This window comes from Pavona decussata, unplaced genomic scaffold (assembly GCF_977016875.1).
Source record: "Pavona decussata unplaced genomic scaffold, jaPavDecu1.1 SCAFFOLD_51, whole genome shotgun sequence".
Classification (NCBI taxonomy): Eukaryota; Metazoa; Cnidaria; class Anthozoa; order Scleractinia; family Agariciidae; genus Pavona; species Pavona decussata.
In genome coordinates this window covers 1,205,881-1,225,000 of record NW_028145473.1, presented here as the reverse complement: position 1 = coordinate 1,225,000, position 19,120 = coordinate 1,205,881, and the positions used below count along the sequence as shown (strand labels likewise).

The window sequence follows — 19,120 nt, the reverse complement described above, 5'->3', positions numbered from 1 at the left end:
CGAGAAACTGTTTTTTCTGCAATACGTTGCTGTATCGATCTCCTATTGTGTTTCTTGATCATGGGTAACCACCATTCATAATATGGTAGTTTCTTGTGAATACTAGCTTCTTTGGATCTTTGCGTACATAAGTTGAAGTATCGATCAAAAAGTTTACCTCATTGTAAAGCGAGCAAAGGCCGATCTCAGAAAGTGAGGAGGTTGGTGCCGTGCTCCTCAATTCAAAAAGCCATGTACACCAAACAATCTTGTTATCTAGTTCTCGGATCGAGAAATTGCTCTTATTTCGCACCAGGTAGGACCAAAGTATCGTGGAGGAAGTAATTGTAGTAATGTCTCATTTTAACGCGCTAAAACTTAGTACGATGCAAATTTTCAGCTGTAGCATATCCTGAGCCACTCGTTTCTCATTTCTACACTTCAGTAATTATAAAAGTTTGAGACAAGTAACTAATTAAATAGATCTTATTACTTTGATTTCCTTTCTAGGCTGCAGTATAAATCACTGGAGTGATTTTCAAAATTTACCAAAGATGTATGGATGGCTTTTTAAAGTTTTGATTTTAAATGGTTTCTCATTGTGGATGCCAGAAGGTAAATTTTATATTTTTAATGAGTTGATTACTTTAACAAAAAAAATCAGTAAAGTAAACAAAACACAAGAAAAACTTCTCTTGAGAGAAGTATTTTTCACGCAGTGACACAGCTTAACAGGAGTCGAACCCTTTTTTTTTCTTCTGGGAGGCATGTTTTTCGGATGATGAGCTACAGGAGATTCGTGGGAGATAAACCATTAAACTAAAGTAAACAAAACACAAGAAAAACTTCTCTTGAGAGAGGTATTTTTCACGCAGTGACACAGCTTAACAGGAGTCGAACCCTTTTTTTTTTCTTCTGGGAGGCATGTTTTACGGATGATGAGCTACAAGAGATTCGTGGGAGATAAACCATTAAACTATGTTCATGTGACAAAAAAAAAAACGCTGCATACTGTCAGGATTTGAATGTTAATAAGTGACATATCATTTACTTCTCCAGGCTTAAATCATAACCACATTTCTTTCACGCATGCTACCTATCAACATTCAAATCCTAGCAGTTAGCTATAATTTGAAATTGGCCACCGTTCGAAACCACTGATGTTACCAATCGACATTCAATCCTTGCATTACGCAGTTGTCTTTGTCATATGTACGCACGCGCGGCAGCCACGCACGGCCAGAATCCACGTCCATCTGAATTGTGTATTAGTGCCTATTATTTGGGTAACAAAGGGAATTCGGCAACTTTGGTGTTTGATAATAGGCCTTCGAAGCCACCAATTATGACTTACAAGATGTTTCCCCATTTTACAAACATACACTCAATGTGAAGGTCTAATTTCAGAGTTATTCTTATCACGACAAGCATCATCTTAACAAACACAGCATCATACCAAACACAATACAGCATGGCAGGTTAAGCGTTTTGTGCAGTACTTACGAACTTTCCATGAAGTGTTCTACATTATTATATAAACGTAACGCTAAGATTTGCAATTTTATTTACTTTTGTTAACTGTTTCATTATTTTATGTGTTGGCGTCATGTTATCGGATGTGTCATTTGAAGCGTGATGTTGTGTTTTGACTTGTGGTATTACGCTCAATTGTGTTACTGAGAGGAATATGTGTAAATATGTATAACATGCTTGTATGCCGATAACAGTAGAGTAGATTACTGTAACAGCCTACTATATGGTCTCCCGAATTCAAATATATATCATGGAACTTCAACTGATACAAAATGCCGCAGCTCGGTTGGTCATGGGAACACCAAGATTCTGTCAAGTTACACCATTGCTTACTCACCCTCATTGGCTCCCGATTAGTTACCGTATAAAGTTTAAGATCCTGCTTTTGACATTTAAGTGTTATATGGTCTAGCTCCTAATTATTTGATTGAATTAATTAGCATCAAAAAGCAATCCAGGTACTCTCTTAGGTCAAACGAGTCTTCATTACTTGAGTTACCTAGCACTAAGACTCGTCCAACCCTTGGCGATCGTGCATTCCAGTCAGCGGCACCTTATCTTTGGAATGCATTACCTTCAACAATTCGCAACATAAAGACATTGGACATTTTCAAGACTGGTGTTAAAACTCATTACTCCGGATGCCCTGAAGGGGCATACCGTGTTTAAAAATGGGTCGATTTTTTTTTTCTTCGTAGTAGCTACAAATCTGTACATTAATTTATTCATTAAACTCTCCCCTCTTCTACTCGGGATGTATCGTTCTGATTGTCTTCAACAAAAGCAGGCCAATCAAAATCCTTTTTTGTCGCTTATATCGCGAGGGAGGGGAACCACTCACCCCCACCTGTGTGACGTCAAAGGGTCATTTGATTTATTTATCAAAACCGGATTAAATTTGGCGCCATATTGTTAACATGTTGTGGACTCAAGTGTGCCGTTTTCAAACGAAAATTTCACCATTTTGAAGCGGTGAATCGAAAGAATAACTTCTAACAAGCACCCGACATTTAAAACGGTGGAAATTGGTGAGTTCCTGGAGAAGGAATCGTGCTTTGTTTGACAGTAGGGAGCTTAAGCATCGAGGACGAACGACAGGACGACGACGGCCGGAAGTAAATTCGTGATGCTTTGAATTAACTGCGCATGTCAGTCTCAGTCAAGCCGTCGTCGTGCGTACGTCGATGACTGAATTTTGAGTGAGTTGGCGTTCTCTCGAAAACGTAAGTAATTTAACCTGTTTAAACTCGCGAAAACTCGGTGTATACTCTGCCTTTATTTTGTATGGATTATTTGATTCTTTATTGGTTGATAAAGCCTGTTTTTATCGGATTTTGTTATTTATAACTTATTCTGTGAACGCGCTACTTACGAGTGTATTTTTCCAGGAAATCCAACATGGCTTCTTCGCAAGATACTTCGAAGAAAGGGTAAGTATCAGGGCTTTGCAGATGTCATTCTTCGGTAGTTTGCCACTAACTTACATCAGCTATTAGTGAAGTAAATTGTTGCTTAAGCGTGCTAAAAATTTGGCCCTAAAGTTCTATTTTTCTATTATCGAACAGGAACAAATATTTTCAGTGGTCAACGGAGCACGATGTCACCATGTGTCGTGAAGTTCTTGTCTCGGAACCGTTTAATTTCAAACCGAGGAGCCCGGAAAGGGGAAAGGTTTGGGAAGCTATTGCCCAGTGGCTGAATGCCATTGACCAGCCAAAGTTCAGAGTCTCTGCCAGAGCTGTCCGTGAGAGGTACTCTCTCTTGACTGCAAAACAAGCCCAAAAATTACGGGAGGAGGAGAAAGCGTCAGGAATTCATGTGGAAATACCAGAACTGGATAGTTTGCTCGAAGATACAGTAATATGAATTCTTCATCATCAATCGCACCATCATTTTGCATCAGGAGAAGAAGAGTCCGCATATCTCTAAACGACATATTCGAACGAGAGGTTTTAGGTCGTCGTCGTTTGGGGCTTTTGCTTAAGTTTTTATTTTTCCCGCCGAGAACGAAACCCGCTACCCAGTCTTTTACAGACATGACGTCATACTTCTGTCGTCGTCGTCTCATTCGTCGTCGATGCTTAAGCTCCCTAGTCTTAGACCACGACGCGAGACTGAAAAGAGGTCATTGAGAAGCTTACGTTATCGTAATGGAATTTCACAAATTTCCGGTGAAAGTCTGAGTCGCGTAACACAAGAAAAACAACGTAACGCGATCGTCGTGACTCAAACTATTTATTAGCAAGGATAGTTTTATCAATCGGCGAAGCATACAGTTGGAATAAATGAATCAGCCCCAGCATCAAGCGTAATGCCAGTATAGCAGGCATCTTGTTTCCTTAATTTAGCCTTTAAATAGATTTTTATTCATGTTTTGTCTTTTAACTAGTTGATTGCCTTAGTTTCTTGTGTTCTTAGTTGCTCTTAACTTATCAATATTGTGAAGCGCAACCGAATATATTCATATAGAGGTTGGCGCTATACAAATCTAATTATTATTATTATTATTATTATTATTATTATTATTATTATTATTATTATTATTATTACTGCCGCCCTTCACAATATCAGGGTTGTTTGTCCAGCGGTAGCTACATGTACATTTGCAATTAATACCTACCGAGCATCAGCACGACTATTTGTAACGGGGGGTAAAGAGCTTCTTTCTGCGGAGGGTACTATGCAAGGCGATCCCTTAGCTATGTGCTTGTATGCCCTCAGTCTACAGCTGCTTATATCTTGGCTACAGACAGTTAGCCAAGCCAAACAGTGCTGGTTTGCAGATGATGCGACAGGGTGTGGATCAATACAGAACATCAAGGCGTGGTGGGACGAGTTAACAGTGGCCGGACCGGACTTAGGATACTATCCTATTGCTGGAAAATGCTGGCTTGTTACAAAGCCTGACAAGGAGGAGATCACTAGAAGCATCTTTGAAGAAACAGTAATCAACATCACCACAGAAGGTCGGAATCACCTGGGCGCGGCACTCGGCTCCAGATCCTATCTTGAGCAGTACGTCAACGGTAAAGTTCAGGAGTGGGTGGGGCAGGTGACAAAATTGGCTGAGTGTGCTCTGTCGCAGCCCCAGGCTTGCTACACCGCGTTCACGTTTGGATTAAAACATCGCTGGACGTACTTTATGAGGACTCTGACTGATTTAGAAGATCTACTCGCACCTCTGGAGCGTGCAATAGCTGAGGTTTTCATACCGTCCATTACAGGGCACCACTGTACACAAGCTGAGCGGGAGCTGCTGGCGCTGCCGGTGAGAATGGGAGGCATGGGCCTAACAAATCCGAGTCAAGTAGCAGCCTCAGAGTATGTAGCATCTGTTAACATCTCTGGTCCATTAGCCCAACAAATAGAATCAGAGGTGCACAAGCCACCAGAGGAAAATGAAATGCACGCTGTACAACGGGAAAGGTGTCTCTAGTTGGCTTACCGTTCTGCCAATTAGAGATATGAACTTTGATTTAAACAAGAGTGAATTTCGTGATGCTGTGAAACTCAGGTACGACTGGGAAGTTCCTGATATGCCCTCTGTTTGTGTTTGCGGGGACCGCTTCAATGTGGATCACGCTATGGTATGCAAAAGGGGCGGTTTTGTCATCCAACGCCATAATGAACTGAGGAATCTGGAGGCGGAAATGCTTCACATGGTGTGTAATGGCGTTGAAACTGAACCAGTTTTACAAGACATCACAGGAGAAGAGCTCAATAGGGGAGCCAACACCGCTCCTGATGCGCGGCTCGATATTGTGGCAAGGGGATTCTGGTAGAGAAAGAGGTCGGCTTTCTTTGATGTTAGAATTTGCCACCCAAATGCTGACTCCTACAGGGATATGGATCTTAATCAGATTTACAGGCAACATGAAACGGAAAAGAAGCGCCAGTGTGCTAGCCGAATTTTAGAAGTGGAGCAAGCCACATTCACGCCATTAGGTTTTAGCACGACAGGTGGAATGGCGGTGGAATGCAAGCGATACCATAGTAGGCTGGCTGAGTTAGTTGCTACAAAGAAGGGCGAAAACTATGCGACTACTATGTCATGGATCAGGGCAAGGGTGTCCTTTGCGTTGCTGAGATCAGCATTACTATGCTTAAGAGGTTCGCAAGCTACAAGGAGGATCCATCTAGAATTGACGGACATTGACTTTGACATCGAGAAAGGACATGCAAACATTCGTTAAAAACATTGAGAACAATTTTATTTCTTAGTTTTTCTTATTTTTCTTGGTAGCCTTCCATTTCATGTTGGTTGTTATTCCTTTTTTTAAGATTTTTAACTTTGTATATATTTTTGATTTTTTTTAATAAGAATAGCATTGTAACTTTATGACATTTTTTTTTTCTCTTTTAAAAAAAAATCGGCTTGAAAGTTGTCTCTCTTTTCATCGAAATGAATTGTAAATGAACAATTGATTCATGCGTCAGCGTGCTTCGTCGAGATATGAAGCATGCGGGAAGTTTGGAGAGCACGAAAGTTGCGTAAGAGTTGCTCGAGGCGTAGCAACTCTAGCTTCTCTAGCTTACATGGGAGAATTCTTTCCGCTCGCGAGGGCATGTGTTTGTTTACGCAAGATTTACGCATTTGTCACGTTTCATCAATGAGAATAGAGAAATAAAACAAACAACTGAAGCTTTCCTAAATGAAAAATTTATTTAGATAAGTCTTTGTTCTAAGAAGCAAAAGCGTACAATTTTTAATCCGAGATGACAAACGCGCGAGCGATTTGAAGGAGCTACAAGTCCATTGTAGTAAAAGTGATCGAACCTGCGTGCAGACCACGGTTTTCAAAAATTTCGCCAAAAAAGAATGTTAGGAATACGAAGAATCGGTCAATTAGAAAAGTATTTAAGCTTAAGTACAAATTCACAATCAAACCTGTAATTTCTTGTGAATTGGATTCTCGTAATTGCAAGTGCTCGAACATTACCAAGAACGTCCGTGGCTTAGTCTTAATGATCTGCGTGAAATGTCCGCTTGCTCGTCGGCTGGATCAAACGACAATTTGTCCTTGAAGCACAATTTCTTCGCCGTTTATTATCGGATTTTCGCTGTTGAAACTGTCGAGTATTCCTTAACAGTTTTTCTTCCAGTTTATCGTTCGAAAAGGTGTGTTTTCCCTCTGAGAAAGCGAAATTGGCGTCTGAAAATTAACAGTTTTGCGAGACACGATGACACGGGCCTTGCTTGTTCTTTTTTTCCTTTTCTTTAGGTTTTTTTCGGTAGTTAAAAACTCCAATCCCAAAGAAAAAGTTGGCAGATCTTCTTCATCAGCTGGTTCGCTTGTTGCCATCTGTAATTAAACTTTTTGTTGAAGTTTTTCTCCATTTTTGAATGCAAAATGTCAAAGTCACTCGCAGAGAAATTTTTCTTCTCGAGGCATTTGTTTGCTGACGTCATCAGCGTGCACAATAGGAATATGAAGCACGCTCGCGCAATTGAATTTGATTTCATAAATTTACTAGCTACGTTATAATAGGTTTTAATAGTTCTTTTTTCTACTTTTAACTTGTGAATAGCAATTTGCTTGAAATATGTTAATAAAGAGTTCTCATTATCTTATTTTTAATTTAACTAAAAAGAATATTATTAACTATAAAAATGAGCGAAAAAACGGAACGACGTTTCGGTGTCATCCTGGCACCATTTTCAAGTAAAGAGTGGAACAGAAAAGATAATTTATACGTAAAGTAAAGGTGTGAAATAGAATAAATTAAATTTAAAACTAAAAGTAACTGTTCGGTGTTCATTCAGAAGGTGTCATAAAGTGGGAGTTTTGTCCGTTAGACAAATAGTTTTGCACGAATGGAGTCTGACTGAGTCTGTCTGACAACAAACACCGGTCTTCTCCTTCACCATCAGAGTCATGTTGATAACAGCTAAAAAAGGTCCCTAGTCAAGACAATGTTAAACCGTGCCTTTCGCTTGTCGTCGACCTGGGATCTATTTACAACAGAATGTGAACGCCTCAAACTGATGTTCTCTAAACTCAAGTACCCAGATTCTCTTATCAACTCTACCATCGCCCACTTCGTTACTTCTGTGACGTCGCGAGACACGCTACCGACGCCTCAAACTGAAAACATTCATCGGATAGTCTTACCATTCAAAGACCAGAGGTCAGCTGACATTGTAAAGAAACATCTTTCTGACTTAAGCAACAAAATTGACCACATTCTTCAGCCAGTTTTCAGTAGCCGTAAACTTAGTAACGATCTTAAAGTGCAGGAGCCTAAGCCACCCTTGATCAATCAACAGTGTGTTGTGTATCACTTTGTATGTGATCTGTGTGATGCAGATTACGTCGGCTATACCAGCCGTCACCTTCACCAACGCATTGATGAACATCGGTTCTCGGCCATCGGGAAACACCTAAAGAAAAATCACCAAGTCGACACAATTGGCGACCTGACAAGTAACTTCACAATCTTAAAGAAATGTCAGGGAAAGCTTGATCGTTTAATATTCGAAATGCTTTGGATCAGAAAGAAGAGACCGAGTCTAAACACCCAGTCAGACTCCATTCGTGCAAAACTATTTGTCTAACGGACAAAACTCCCACTTTATGACACCTTCTGAATGAACACCGGACAGTTACTTTTAGTTTTAAATTTAATTTATTCTATTTCACACCTTTACTTTACGTATAAATTATCTTTTCTGTTCCACTCTTTACTTGAAAATGGTGCCAGGATGACACCGAAACGTCGTTCCGTTTTTTCGCTCATTTTTATAGTTAATTGTATTTCTAAATTTAATCTTATAAGGAAAAAAATATTATTATTATTATTATTATTATGTAGAGATTTTTTCTCTTTTAGTCCTTGCAGATTCCACCTCATGTGCCTTTAACATCACAGGCTCTAGTGGGTTCATCAGCTCTCATTCTGTCGAGTACCACAGGACTTGCACCTGGCTTATTACAACAGCACGTGACCACAAGATAAAACTACGATTTACCACTTTTCAGCTCCGGTTTTTGCAATCGGTTGCACAGCGAAGCACAATTGACGTTTACGACGGCAAGACTGTGAATGCCACCTTAGTTGGGGTTTACACTGGAACACGAAGACCCTTTATAGTGCAGTCTAGTGATCGTTTTATGTTGATAACATTGACTCTCCGAACATACGAAGATTGGACCAATTTTGAGGCAGTTTACAATTCCACCACTGAAACAGGTAGGTTACAATCACTTGTCCTAACAGATATATCTTGAGCTTACCTGAATTAAGGAAAAGCTTGTCATAAAGCGTTTCTGTTTACCGTCCGTCATGAACTACAAACACACACTTTTTATACTCAGACAACGATGCAATAATTGATCAATGCAATTTCGTCTTGGGTTTTCACTTTGTAAGCAAACGTGTCAAATTAATCTTATTCAGCGGGGGAGGTGGGGGAAATTTTCCACGCTGACGAAATATTCTTAACTTTTTAAATGCAAAAGCAAACACCACCAAACTTGGTGACTTTTCTAAAATTTATTTTTCTACAGTTTTAGTTTTGTCGCCTTGGCAACCCGATTTACAGCCCATTTTTTCCCACTTTTTAAACTTTTTTTGAGAAACCAAGTTTATTTTCATAACTTTAAATTTTGATTTTTGATTCTTATTTATTGGTTTCGCTAAATTTTGTTTTTGTGGTCTTGGATATATCGAGAAACCTCAGACGGCGGATGGATGTACAGATCAACTGGCATGATCGTCACGTGATATGAAGCCATTAGACCACTTTGTAGTCCTCCAAGAATTATATACCTTCCCCTTAGATGTGGAGTGGGGGGAGGGGGTGGGGGTGTACAAATCTCAGTTGCAGGAAGACACAAAAAGAGCCCTGGCTGAATACGGTTAACCAAGAGTCTTTTCTGTAGTTTAAATAGAGCTGGTTTATTATCAATTTTAACTGGCCCTGTCAAGTGAACTGGAAACTGCAGCCTGTTATGGATGAACTATTACGCACTGATAAAGACGGCTTCCAGAGCGTTTGAGCTTGACGAGTGACCTGAACAGCTGACGGAGGCCACAACGTTCTGAAATAAAAAAACTGAAGGAAACTTGATGGAATCGTAGGAATCGTCAGAATTTATATCGCTGGAACTTCCAGTTTTTGACTTGTTTCCTCCGCTCAGTGCATCGGACATCTGACGTTAGTGGCTAAAGGAAAGCGATTTGTACGCGCTTAGTACCTTTGTAGCCGTTTAACTGCATCACATAGTTTCCAGGAAAATTTGCGTTAAACAACCTACCGATGCCGGTTTTCCTCACTGAATGATTTGACAGCTCTATCTTGCCTGATTGAAGGCCAGCAGCAGAAACAGCATCTGACAAAACTTGCACCGTCCGTCATCTCGACTTTAAGTTCAATGCGGGACACAACGAGGTATCATTCAGGACAATATAAAAAAAATTGGACCAGCTGTAGAGCGATCTGATTGGTTGATTTTAGTTATTGGCCCTCTGACTGCCTTAGTCGTGTGATAAAACCCTATATTGACTTATATTGCCTCAGCACTAGTGCCTACTTCAACTCAATTTATCGCCGAGAAATAATTTTTTCCTTTAGAGGTTGCAGAACTTGGGATTGCACTATCGCTAAATGCTGCTAGTGTAAATAGTTTCAGTCGTTTAGTTCATAAATGTAAATTTGTCGTTTCATACATACATACCTGCATTTTATTTGAACTCGAACTATCAGAGTAGCTCTGTTGAGCTAATATCCTCGAGAAAGAAAAATACATAAATCAATTAAATTATCACAGTACGTTAATTAGAACACTAAGATACTAAAAGTTTTCTTTATGGCTATCTTAAAATCTTTCAGTGATGTAATTTCTCTCATACTGTGTGGGAGCGAGTTCTAATTTTTGCATCTTGGTATCGGATAATGTACTCGAGTCCATAATTTCTCGTTCTTGGTATAGGTAAGGTCAGTATGTTTTTTCTTCATAATGAGTAACTAGAATTATGAAGAACGAACAGTTTTTTTAGATAACCAGGATACGTGGAAACGAATAATACTTTTGTATAGGTATTTTTTAAACAAATGGATAAGGGAAACAGTCTCTAAAGAAGCTGCGGTGCTGCGTCTGTGGAGAGTATAGAAACAAGTGTTAGGTTTATCAACAGAGTTAATTACTGACGGTAAATTGGCCACCGTAAAGAGATTCGAGTGCTCTTTACGGTGGCCAATACAATTTTCCTTTAGCTCTCAACTCGTGTGTTATTTTTTATATCAAAATTATATTTTTCTCTTACACGCTATGTATTCATAGATAGTAGCATCTTCTTGCTACTATACAATCACAATCGAAATAAAGTTCCTGCCTTTTTTTGTTTAATAGCAAATTTATTGTTTCAACACAAAGATCACTAATTACAATTATTTGCGTCCCTTCACATTAAACGGTACTTAAACAACTGACAATACGATACTTGAACTACTTAAAATTCGGTACTTACGCAGGTCACCATACGATACTTACATACGCAGCATACAATGTAACATAGTAATTTTTTTTAAAGTTTCTGCTGTATTTTGTGAGCATAAAAATTGAAAAGAAGGCAAAATATTAACAGCTGCACCTAATTTAACTGCCCTGGCATATGGGAGCCAGCTCTACGCCAAAATTAGTTAGCGGTTGTCTTCAAGAGGTAAACATGGCGGTTGGTTCTTTAAAAGTTCAAGTTAACCCTTTCATGGAAGAAAAATATTCAGCCCGATATAATTTGAAAAAGGAACACATTGAGGAAATATCTTAACCTAATTATTACACTTCCTTGAGCGAAAGCGTTGCCTGCAGAGACTCTTTCTTCTTGAACAATCCTCGATCGAAATTCAAACACCAAATAGGCATGTGTCCGTTGGAAATGGATGCAAGGTAAATTATCTTTTTACCATATATTTGCTTTCAATTTATTTTCCTTTATCTCTGATCGATGGTTTTAGATCTGTCTGCGTGATAGATTATGGCAACGCTTCATGTTGTCTAGTCTCTCAAACTGGAGGCAAAACTTGAGGATCGTCGAAGTAGGGAATTTCACGTAGCTATAAAAAATTTCAAGACGGTTTCTTCGCTAGTAACATTTCTATGGTTCCCAGGTTACAGATGCCTTGGTTCGGTTGAAAATCACTGTCTCGCATAAAAAAAATATATAATGATTTCAAGTTGTTTTCGGTTTTTTGATCATTCGGTTCGAAAGTGGTGCGATTAAAATCTTCCTAATGGATTGATTTAAACAAAATGTTTGTAAAATGTCGCTTTGATCAAGAAAAAATGTAATATAACTGACTGTGGTGTTTGTTAAAGAGCCTGTATGTTCTTGTTAAATGTCCTAAATTTGAGCTTCAACATAAGCTCTCACACTGATTCTCAAGCGTGAAGGAAAAATCCCATGAAACTCACAATACTTAAAGGATCCGATCAAGCTGATTGGAGTTTTGGGATAAGTAAATGAAAGTCTCTTAGTACACAAGAAATTAGCGAAAAACATTTTTCAAGTCCAAACGACCAGAACGTTTTAACGGAGACTGTCTCTTACCATTCTACCTTTACATACTGAAATAAATATAAAACAATAAATGTGGTGAATTTTGAAACACCCAATCCATTTTAAACCTTTTCTCTTATCTCAGATAAGCCAAAACTAACGATTCCAATCATGGTCGTGCGAACAGTTCCACAACACAAATTGTGGTGTTCAGCTGAAGGAACTCCTCCCATCAACATTTCTTTACTAAGAGATTCAGAGGTCGTGGCACACGGAAAATGGATTGCAGTAGCTAACGCCGTAAAGGAAGGAAACTACACTTGCGTGGCTACAAATAAAGTTGGTTCTGACTCAAAAACTATTGCAGTAACTTTGTTGCAAGGTATGTCTTTGGTTGAGTTAATATCTAACTTATAATTCACAGATATAAAATGTTTTTTTTTTTGCCTTAAAACAAAGATGAAGCAACAGAATGCTTATTCTAAGTCGTCGTATTTTGATCTTTTCAAGTTCAGTTGAATTAAGGAAGATTAGTTATCCTTGTTATAAGTAAACGTCGAGCAAATTAAACTTTCGTTAACTGGTTTAATTGTTCTTTCAGTTTGACATCAATTTGTGGTTAACTCAGTCTTATCTCACATAAAGAAAAATGCGTTAAGTAACCAATTCGTACATGAGAAAATGTGCTGCGACTGAAACAATGGTCTTAAAGTCTTAAAGTACTAAAAGCTAGATTAAGCTTGAGCTTATTGAGGTATATGTAGGGACAGGTCTTATAGTCTCGTAGGTGGCCAGGAGGCTACAAGGGGGTTAGTGCAGGAAGGGCGGCCGTCACGGTATAGTTTTGTGCCCTGAAGAGGGTAGCATTGCCGAAACGTCGGTTGAAACTCTCTTAAAAGTGTCGATTTTATGATCTTGATATTTTTGTCATAAAGGCTTGTAGAGTGGTATCCATCACCACATTGCTGGGCAGTAGGTCCTATGTCCTTATAGTTCGTGGGAAAAAGGACCTTCCAAAGCCGATAACGATGGGCGGGTCAGTTAGTAATATTTGCAGACACGGTTTCTAGTGCTTCTTAGGTTTAGAAATACAGTCTTTTTTTTTGGGGGGGGGGGGGGGGAACCGGGGGAAAACAACCTCCTGGTATACGCGACAGTGTTCCAGCGTGACTCAGCCGAGACTACGAACTAACAGTGTACTGCTGTTGGTGCGCCTGTAGTGGCAGGTGACGAATCTGGCTATGTTCTTCTGTATTTGTTCAATAAGGTCAACGTCAGCATTTGCATGGGGCCTCCAGACAGAGGTCCGCGTATTCAAGCGAAGGCCTGACCATTTGTAAAGTGAACACTAGAATTAGAGCAATGAACATTTTGCACTTTCTCTCTCTTAATGAGTTCTTTAAAATCTCTGTGGTTCTCTGATTGTCCTATCAGACCGGGCGGTTCTAGTAACATGCATTTCAGCTGGCTGTATACCAGGATTCACCGAGGTAGCTGGTGAATTTGGTTCGGCTTCTATCTCGTAGCGTCAGTATCACTAGTGACTCAACAAATGTCAACAATTTCCTACGAACTCTTTATACTCGATTTGGACCTTACAAGGACTAGGCGAACGAAGCACTCGTGTGACTGGCAGGTTTTTATTTGTTGCCTTCCCTTACTCTTAAAACCTAACTTACCAGTTATTACAACTTATGCGAATTCCCTGCTCCAGGAATGCGTATGAAAGAGGTACGTTCACAGACAAGCATAAATGAGGGCTATTCACCTACATAAAGCGCATTAATATGTGATATAATCCCCTAGTGTACGTGCTGAGCCTAAAGGCTAGCCCGAGTGCTAAGCCAATGGGAATATATCACATATCCACGCGCAGGTGACCCAAGCTCAAGCTGTGAGCGATGATCATCTTGCGCAATAGCGGTCACGGCACAAATATGAGAGTTTGTTTGGGAATATTTGCGATCGAGTTTAGGAGGTAGAAATACTCGAAAGTCCTTGATAAAAATAAGATACCTCTTAGACGGTGAGTGATGTTCCAAGTCCCTGCAAGTCCATTATCTCCTCCTTTTGATGCCTGTGTGAAGTTCACTTTCTAAACGAACTTTAAGATAAGGACCCTCCAAACGATTCCCGCTTTGTCCCTTATTAATGAGAACCTTCAACTCACTACCCATAATTACTTACTCTTGCCGTGGAACACAAAACCAAGCTAAAGCGCGCCTAAACTTTTTGGTAACTATGCTTGTCTCTGAATATGACTCTGACGGACGTAAACGGTGTAAAATTAGCTCCTATTTGAGCTGTGGGTGACATGGTATAAAAGCCCGGAACCCTCTATGCTGGGGCAAACAAAGAAGACTAGAAACACTGATTAATTGGGCAAAATTTGGGTCGTAGCTAAGGGAAAATGGGGAGGGTATCCTCTAGAGTAGCATTGTCTCTAAGGGAGCCTATGTTAGAGTGTAACATATGGTGGAGCCATAGTTACTTGAGGGACTGGTTAGGAAACCTTGCCGTGAAAACAATGATGCTGCAATTAATGTTGGAAGGGCCGCGACCCTGCACAGTCCTTTGTTTTAACGTTCACACTACAGTTGAATACCTTAACAAAAATGTTTCTATTGGTCAGTTGCTCCAACACATTCCAAACACAATTGTTGTTTGTGCAGGGTCAAGGCCAAAAAGACAGACAAAAACATACAACAAAGACGTTTGTCAGGTTTCATAACCATTGCCTTTAATTAACTATGGTGGAGCAGAAGAGGGGTTCCTTCTGGGAGGATAATAGGTCAGAAGGTACGATGGTACCATCTTAGAGAGATCCGGATCTACATCGATGGAGGCCACAGCACTTGCTGTGGGGCAAAGTTCAACGGAGGATGCACTTGCCACAATTGTGTGAGCCCACCAATATTCTAGCAAAAAGGGCGGAGGGGACAAAATTTCCCCACAGCCTGAAATTGAAGTGTAAGGGTCTGCATGTCCCCGTGCTTTCGGTATGTAAAATTCACGGTCACCTTGGTTTTACAGTCAGTTACGCTGGGGCTGTACTGATCCCGGGGAGGGGGAGTACCCCCTATAATGGCCTATACCGGGAGGCTCCGCCCGAAATGGGTACCTTTTTCACGCTTCAGGTATATGAAATGGTAAGGATTTGACGAGTCGAAGTATATGGCAGGGTAGGAAAATTTATCATTCAGGTATTTAAAAGGGACTTTCATTATTTTCCAATGGAAGGTATACGAAAGGGGTACCATTTGTCAATGGAAGGTATACGAGAGGGGTATCTTTTCTGCAAAAAATGAAATATAAAAGGGTAAGGAGTCGGACCTCGGGGCGGCGCCTCCCCGTATTAACTTTTTAGTTCCCCCAGGGTACTGATATCTTTAATTAACACTTTCATTATGCAGATTGCGGACCGTCGTGTGATGCTCAAAGTGAAATGTGGGCAGGCCAAGCACCACTAAACTACTATGAATGCAGTGATACAAATTATTCAACTGAAAGTTTCAAATGCATTCCAACGACGACTACTGACTTGTAAGTACATTAATCGTTTTGATTGTTTGTTTGTTGTTTCAAAATGCATTCCGGCTTGGGCATTTGAAAAGTAGTTCATGTCAGGAATGCCTACAACACTCGACTCAACAACCACGAATTATTATTGCTAGCGGGTGTTAGTATGGCAGCACACTATTCTTTACAATAGCGAACAAAAATGCAAAATTTTTCGGATGTAAGTTCGGAAGCATACGCAGTCGGTTAGGTTTTTATTATCTGCAATATACATGCCTGCAATAACGTCACTTAAATTGCACATGGAAAAACATCTAACAGAGTTCCGGTAGATTTACCTTATTCGTTACTTTTTGAGGCAGGTCACTCACAGTATTCTTCTCTCATTGAAGCAATAAAATTGACCATTAAGTCAAAATCTCTGCCCGGTAAGGTAAATAGTCCGATTATCGAGTCATATTGTTCCTTGTCAGTCGAGGCGAAAGCCGGCCAGATGCAACCATAGATTAAAAATGTAGATCGCTCGTTGAATAATAATGAAAGTTTGTGCTATCTGCCGCAGCCCAAGGCTGATGTGAATAACACAAACCGAGGCCTTTAAAACTCTCGCAGTCATCCGAAAAACCGAATTCAATAATTGTTTTATTGAGAACACCCATGTGCTAAAAGCGTATACAAACACAAGAGCGGGTATAAGGAACGCAACACCAAACCACGCGTCAATTTGTAAACAAGTTAATTTTGACAGTTTAAACATAAAAAGTTTTGAGTGAGGTTTTACCTTTCAAAAGGCTAGACATAAAATTAAACCAGACGAAACCAGTTTCAATACTATTAAAAATTCAAAATGGTCTCCTCAATATCGCAGAGTAGACATACCCGTCAAACCGGTCCCTAAGTACTCTTCCAGTTGCCTTTACAGGAAAGAATCTCGTTATCTGTTTTCCTATAAAGGGGAACTCTTTACGTGAAAACTGAAATGATGGAAAACTTTATAGAACAATAAATTTTTGCATCGGATATGGAAGCCCTCTCTTCACAGATGAAAGGTTTGCAATTACAAGACAGAGTGGTGACGTTGTTGAATGAACTGAGGGACAAAGTTTGTCATAAAAGCTATTCCCGGAAAACAGTGGAATCAACACAGGACGAAAATGGAATGAGGTTTACCGTTGGAGAACTGAGGGGAACAACATACTACAATGACAAACCGATGCAAGGCTTAACCTCAGATGTGTGTTGTGGAGACTATTGCTTTTTTTTTTTCTTACTTAATCTAGCATGCAAGGTGGATTTAAACACTATTGAAAAATAAATTTCTGCGATACGATTCACAGTGGAACGATGCACAAGTAGCACAATTTGTACACACCTACATTCAGTCGTTAACTAATCTTATGAATGAAAGCGTCCACAATTTTTAAGGAACAAGCTTTTAAATCAATCAACTGTAGGCGTAAAGTTTTGTTGAAGTTAAATCAAAGGGAGAATCAAAGGGTTGAATCAAAGGGAGGATTCTTGTCTGCCCTTGCTAGTTTGATTGCTTCTCTTGCTACCGAGTTGTTAGGAAAAGTGTTCAAATGAAGCACGCGCAAAAGATGGTGATGGTACCTGAACATTTATTGCAAAGTATGGAAACATAACACCGGTTGACTGCACCAGCTCAGCTTCCCACTTTGACACGTTTATATCAAGACATGAAGCAGATCATAGACTCGTCTTTACCTGAAGATCAAAAAGTGCTATTGTTGGATCAACTTTTGCAAAGGTATCAAGGTTTGACAGAACAGATGAAAAGTGAATCGACGGTCAAACCAACAGTAGTGATGTGCAAGTCAGAGCCATTACCTGCTAAAGAGTCTACCCCCAAACCAGAGACAGAATCTACCAAAGTCTCTAAACCATTGAGGGGTACTCCTCTCAGTACTAAAGGGTCAAAAATTCCCATCCGAACCGAAACAGCGCCTTCCGTTTCAACTGAAGAATCAGCGCGTGCACTCATGATGGATACACCACCAACTTCTAGGCGTAAAACAGGAAAACGTCGTTACAAGGCAAGAACACCCTTGGTCGCGAGGTTACGAAGCAATACACAATGGGAACCGTACTTATCTGGAAAAACCTGTTTACCTAAAGAGAAAGATATAAAACAGAAGGATATGCTTGCTATGGTTATTGAGTCCAGATCATGGCACCAAACATCTTTGAAAATAAAAGCAACTCTTGTGACGATGAGAGAATAACGGAAGCGTACTGGATCTGTTTTGCGTTCTTGGTTTTCTGAGGACACTTTTAAAAATGAACCGCTTTCATTGCATGATCATCAAAACGCGACATCATGTTTGAAGGAAGCAGCTTTGGATAAATATCGCAGTGATGTTTATTGGTTGTGGCACGATTTATTAGATGTGTTGGATGCAGTGGCGCCGTATGAACAAGACTGGATCGATAACACACAACCACATGAAGAGCGGAAACACATTGAGAAAGTGCTTCTGCAACCTGACCAGTTTTGCAAAACCTGTTGGTACTGGTTAGACTTGATGATTAACGGCATTGATGAGGCTGACAGGTGGTAAGCTGGTTTTATTACATTTGAAAGAACCGGTTTTTAAAAACTGAATAAAGTGACCGTGACTTCGATCATCACACATCATTTTCAACTGACTGCTCCCAAGGAACACTTCCAAGATGAGTTACTTAAAATGTGGACTCTGCCTCCAAGACCTCGAAGTGATCAAACCCGCTTTTGGTATAGCTTACATCGGTGTTCAAATTGGAAATAATGTCCATTCTTCTGCCATGAAGAAGGTATCCATGGCTATCAACAATGCGTGTGTGAGCGTGTGATCCCTGAGTACAAAGTATGTGAAGGTGGTAAGCCACTACTGTGCAAGCACATGGACACGCCCACGTTAAGGGTGTAAAGATCAGCAAAGAATCCGTTCAGGCCTAACTTTACATGTAGAAGAAAGGAAATGTGCAGACACTTTCAATGGGGTGATGAAATGCCCGTGGACGCATATTCTCAAATGGAGCCTCCGGTGTACAAGCCAGGAGGAACTCAGGTGGACATGACGACAACATATCGGAAACAGCTGCAAAGACCCAACCTTCAGAGACAATTTGCCAGAATCGATAAAGTGACTGATTTCATGTAAAATTCGGCACAATCGTTCGCTTTGGAATTTGATTGTAATATCTTATCATGTTTATTCAATAAAATTAACGGTGTTGATACAAAATATCGTCTCGTGTCCGTTTTAGGGTGCTGCTAATTTGAACAGTAAAAGGGATAAAAAATTGGTTTGACAGGTTTGTCTAGTCTCCGATATCAAGGAGATCATTTTGAATTTTATTTCTGTTCAAAACTGGTTTAGTCCGGGGTTTTCTAGGTTGAACTGTTTTGACCGTGACGGCAGTGGCTTCTCATTGGTTCTCAACTTATCCATTGTTCTTTCCCTATATATTTGCGATACCACCCGGCTGGTTGGGCGGAACCGTACCACCAGAGCACAGTACAGTTTATATACTAAACTCCAAATCATACATACACTTGCATCTCATTAAATCCGTCTTATACCTAGAT

The 19,120-nt window shown here is 40.0% G+C and overlaps 1 protein-coding gene and 1 pseudogene across 1 annotated transcript in view; both read left to right on the top strand.

Annotated features, from left to right (window-relative positions):
- LOC146480995 (uncharacterized) overlaps nt 1–19,120 on the top strand; it is a 31,740-nt gene that overhangs the window by 9,525 nt on the left and 3,095 nt on the right. Inside the window, exons 2-5 of the mRNA XM_085108686.1 lie at nt 490–594; nt 8,344–8,703; nt 12,158–12,394; nt 15,426–15,555. Coding sequence (XP_084964812.1) covers nt 534–594; nt 8,344–8,703; nt 12,158–12,394; nt 15,426–15,555 — 788 coding nt within the window. The 5' untranslated portion in view covers nt 490–533. The remainder of the gene's footprint in view (nt 1–489; nt 595–8,343; nt 8,704–12,157; nt 12,395–15,425; nt 15,556–19,120) is intronic.
- LOC146480996 (uncharacterized) lies at nt 4,093–5,747 on the top strand (annotated as a pseudogene).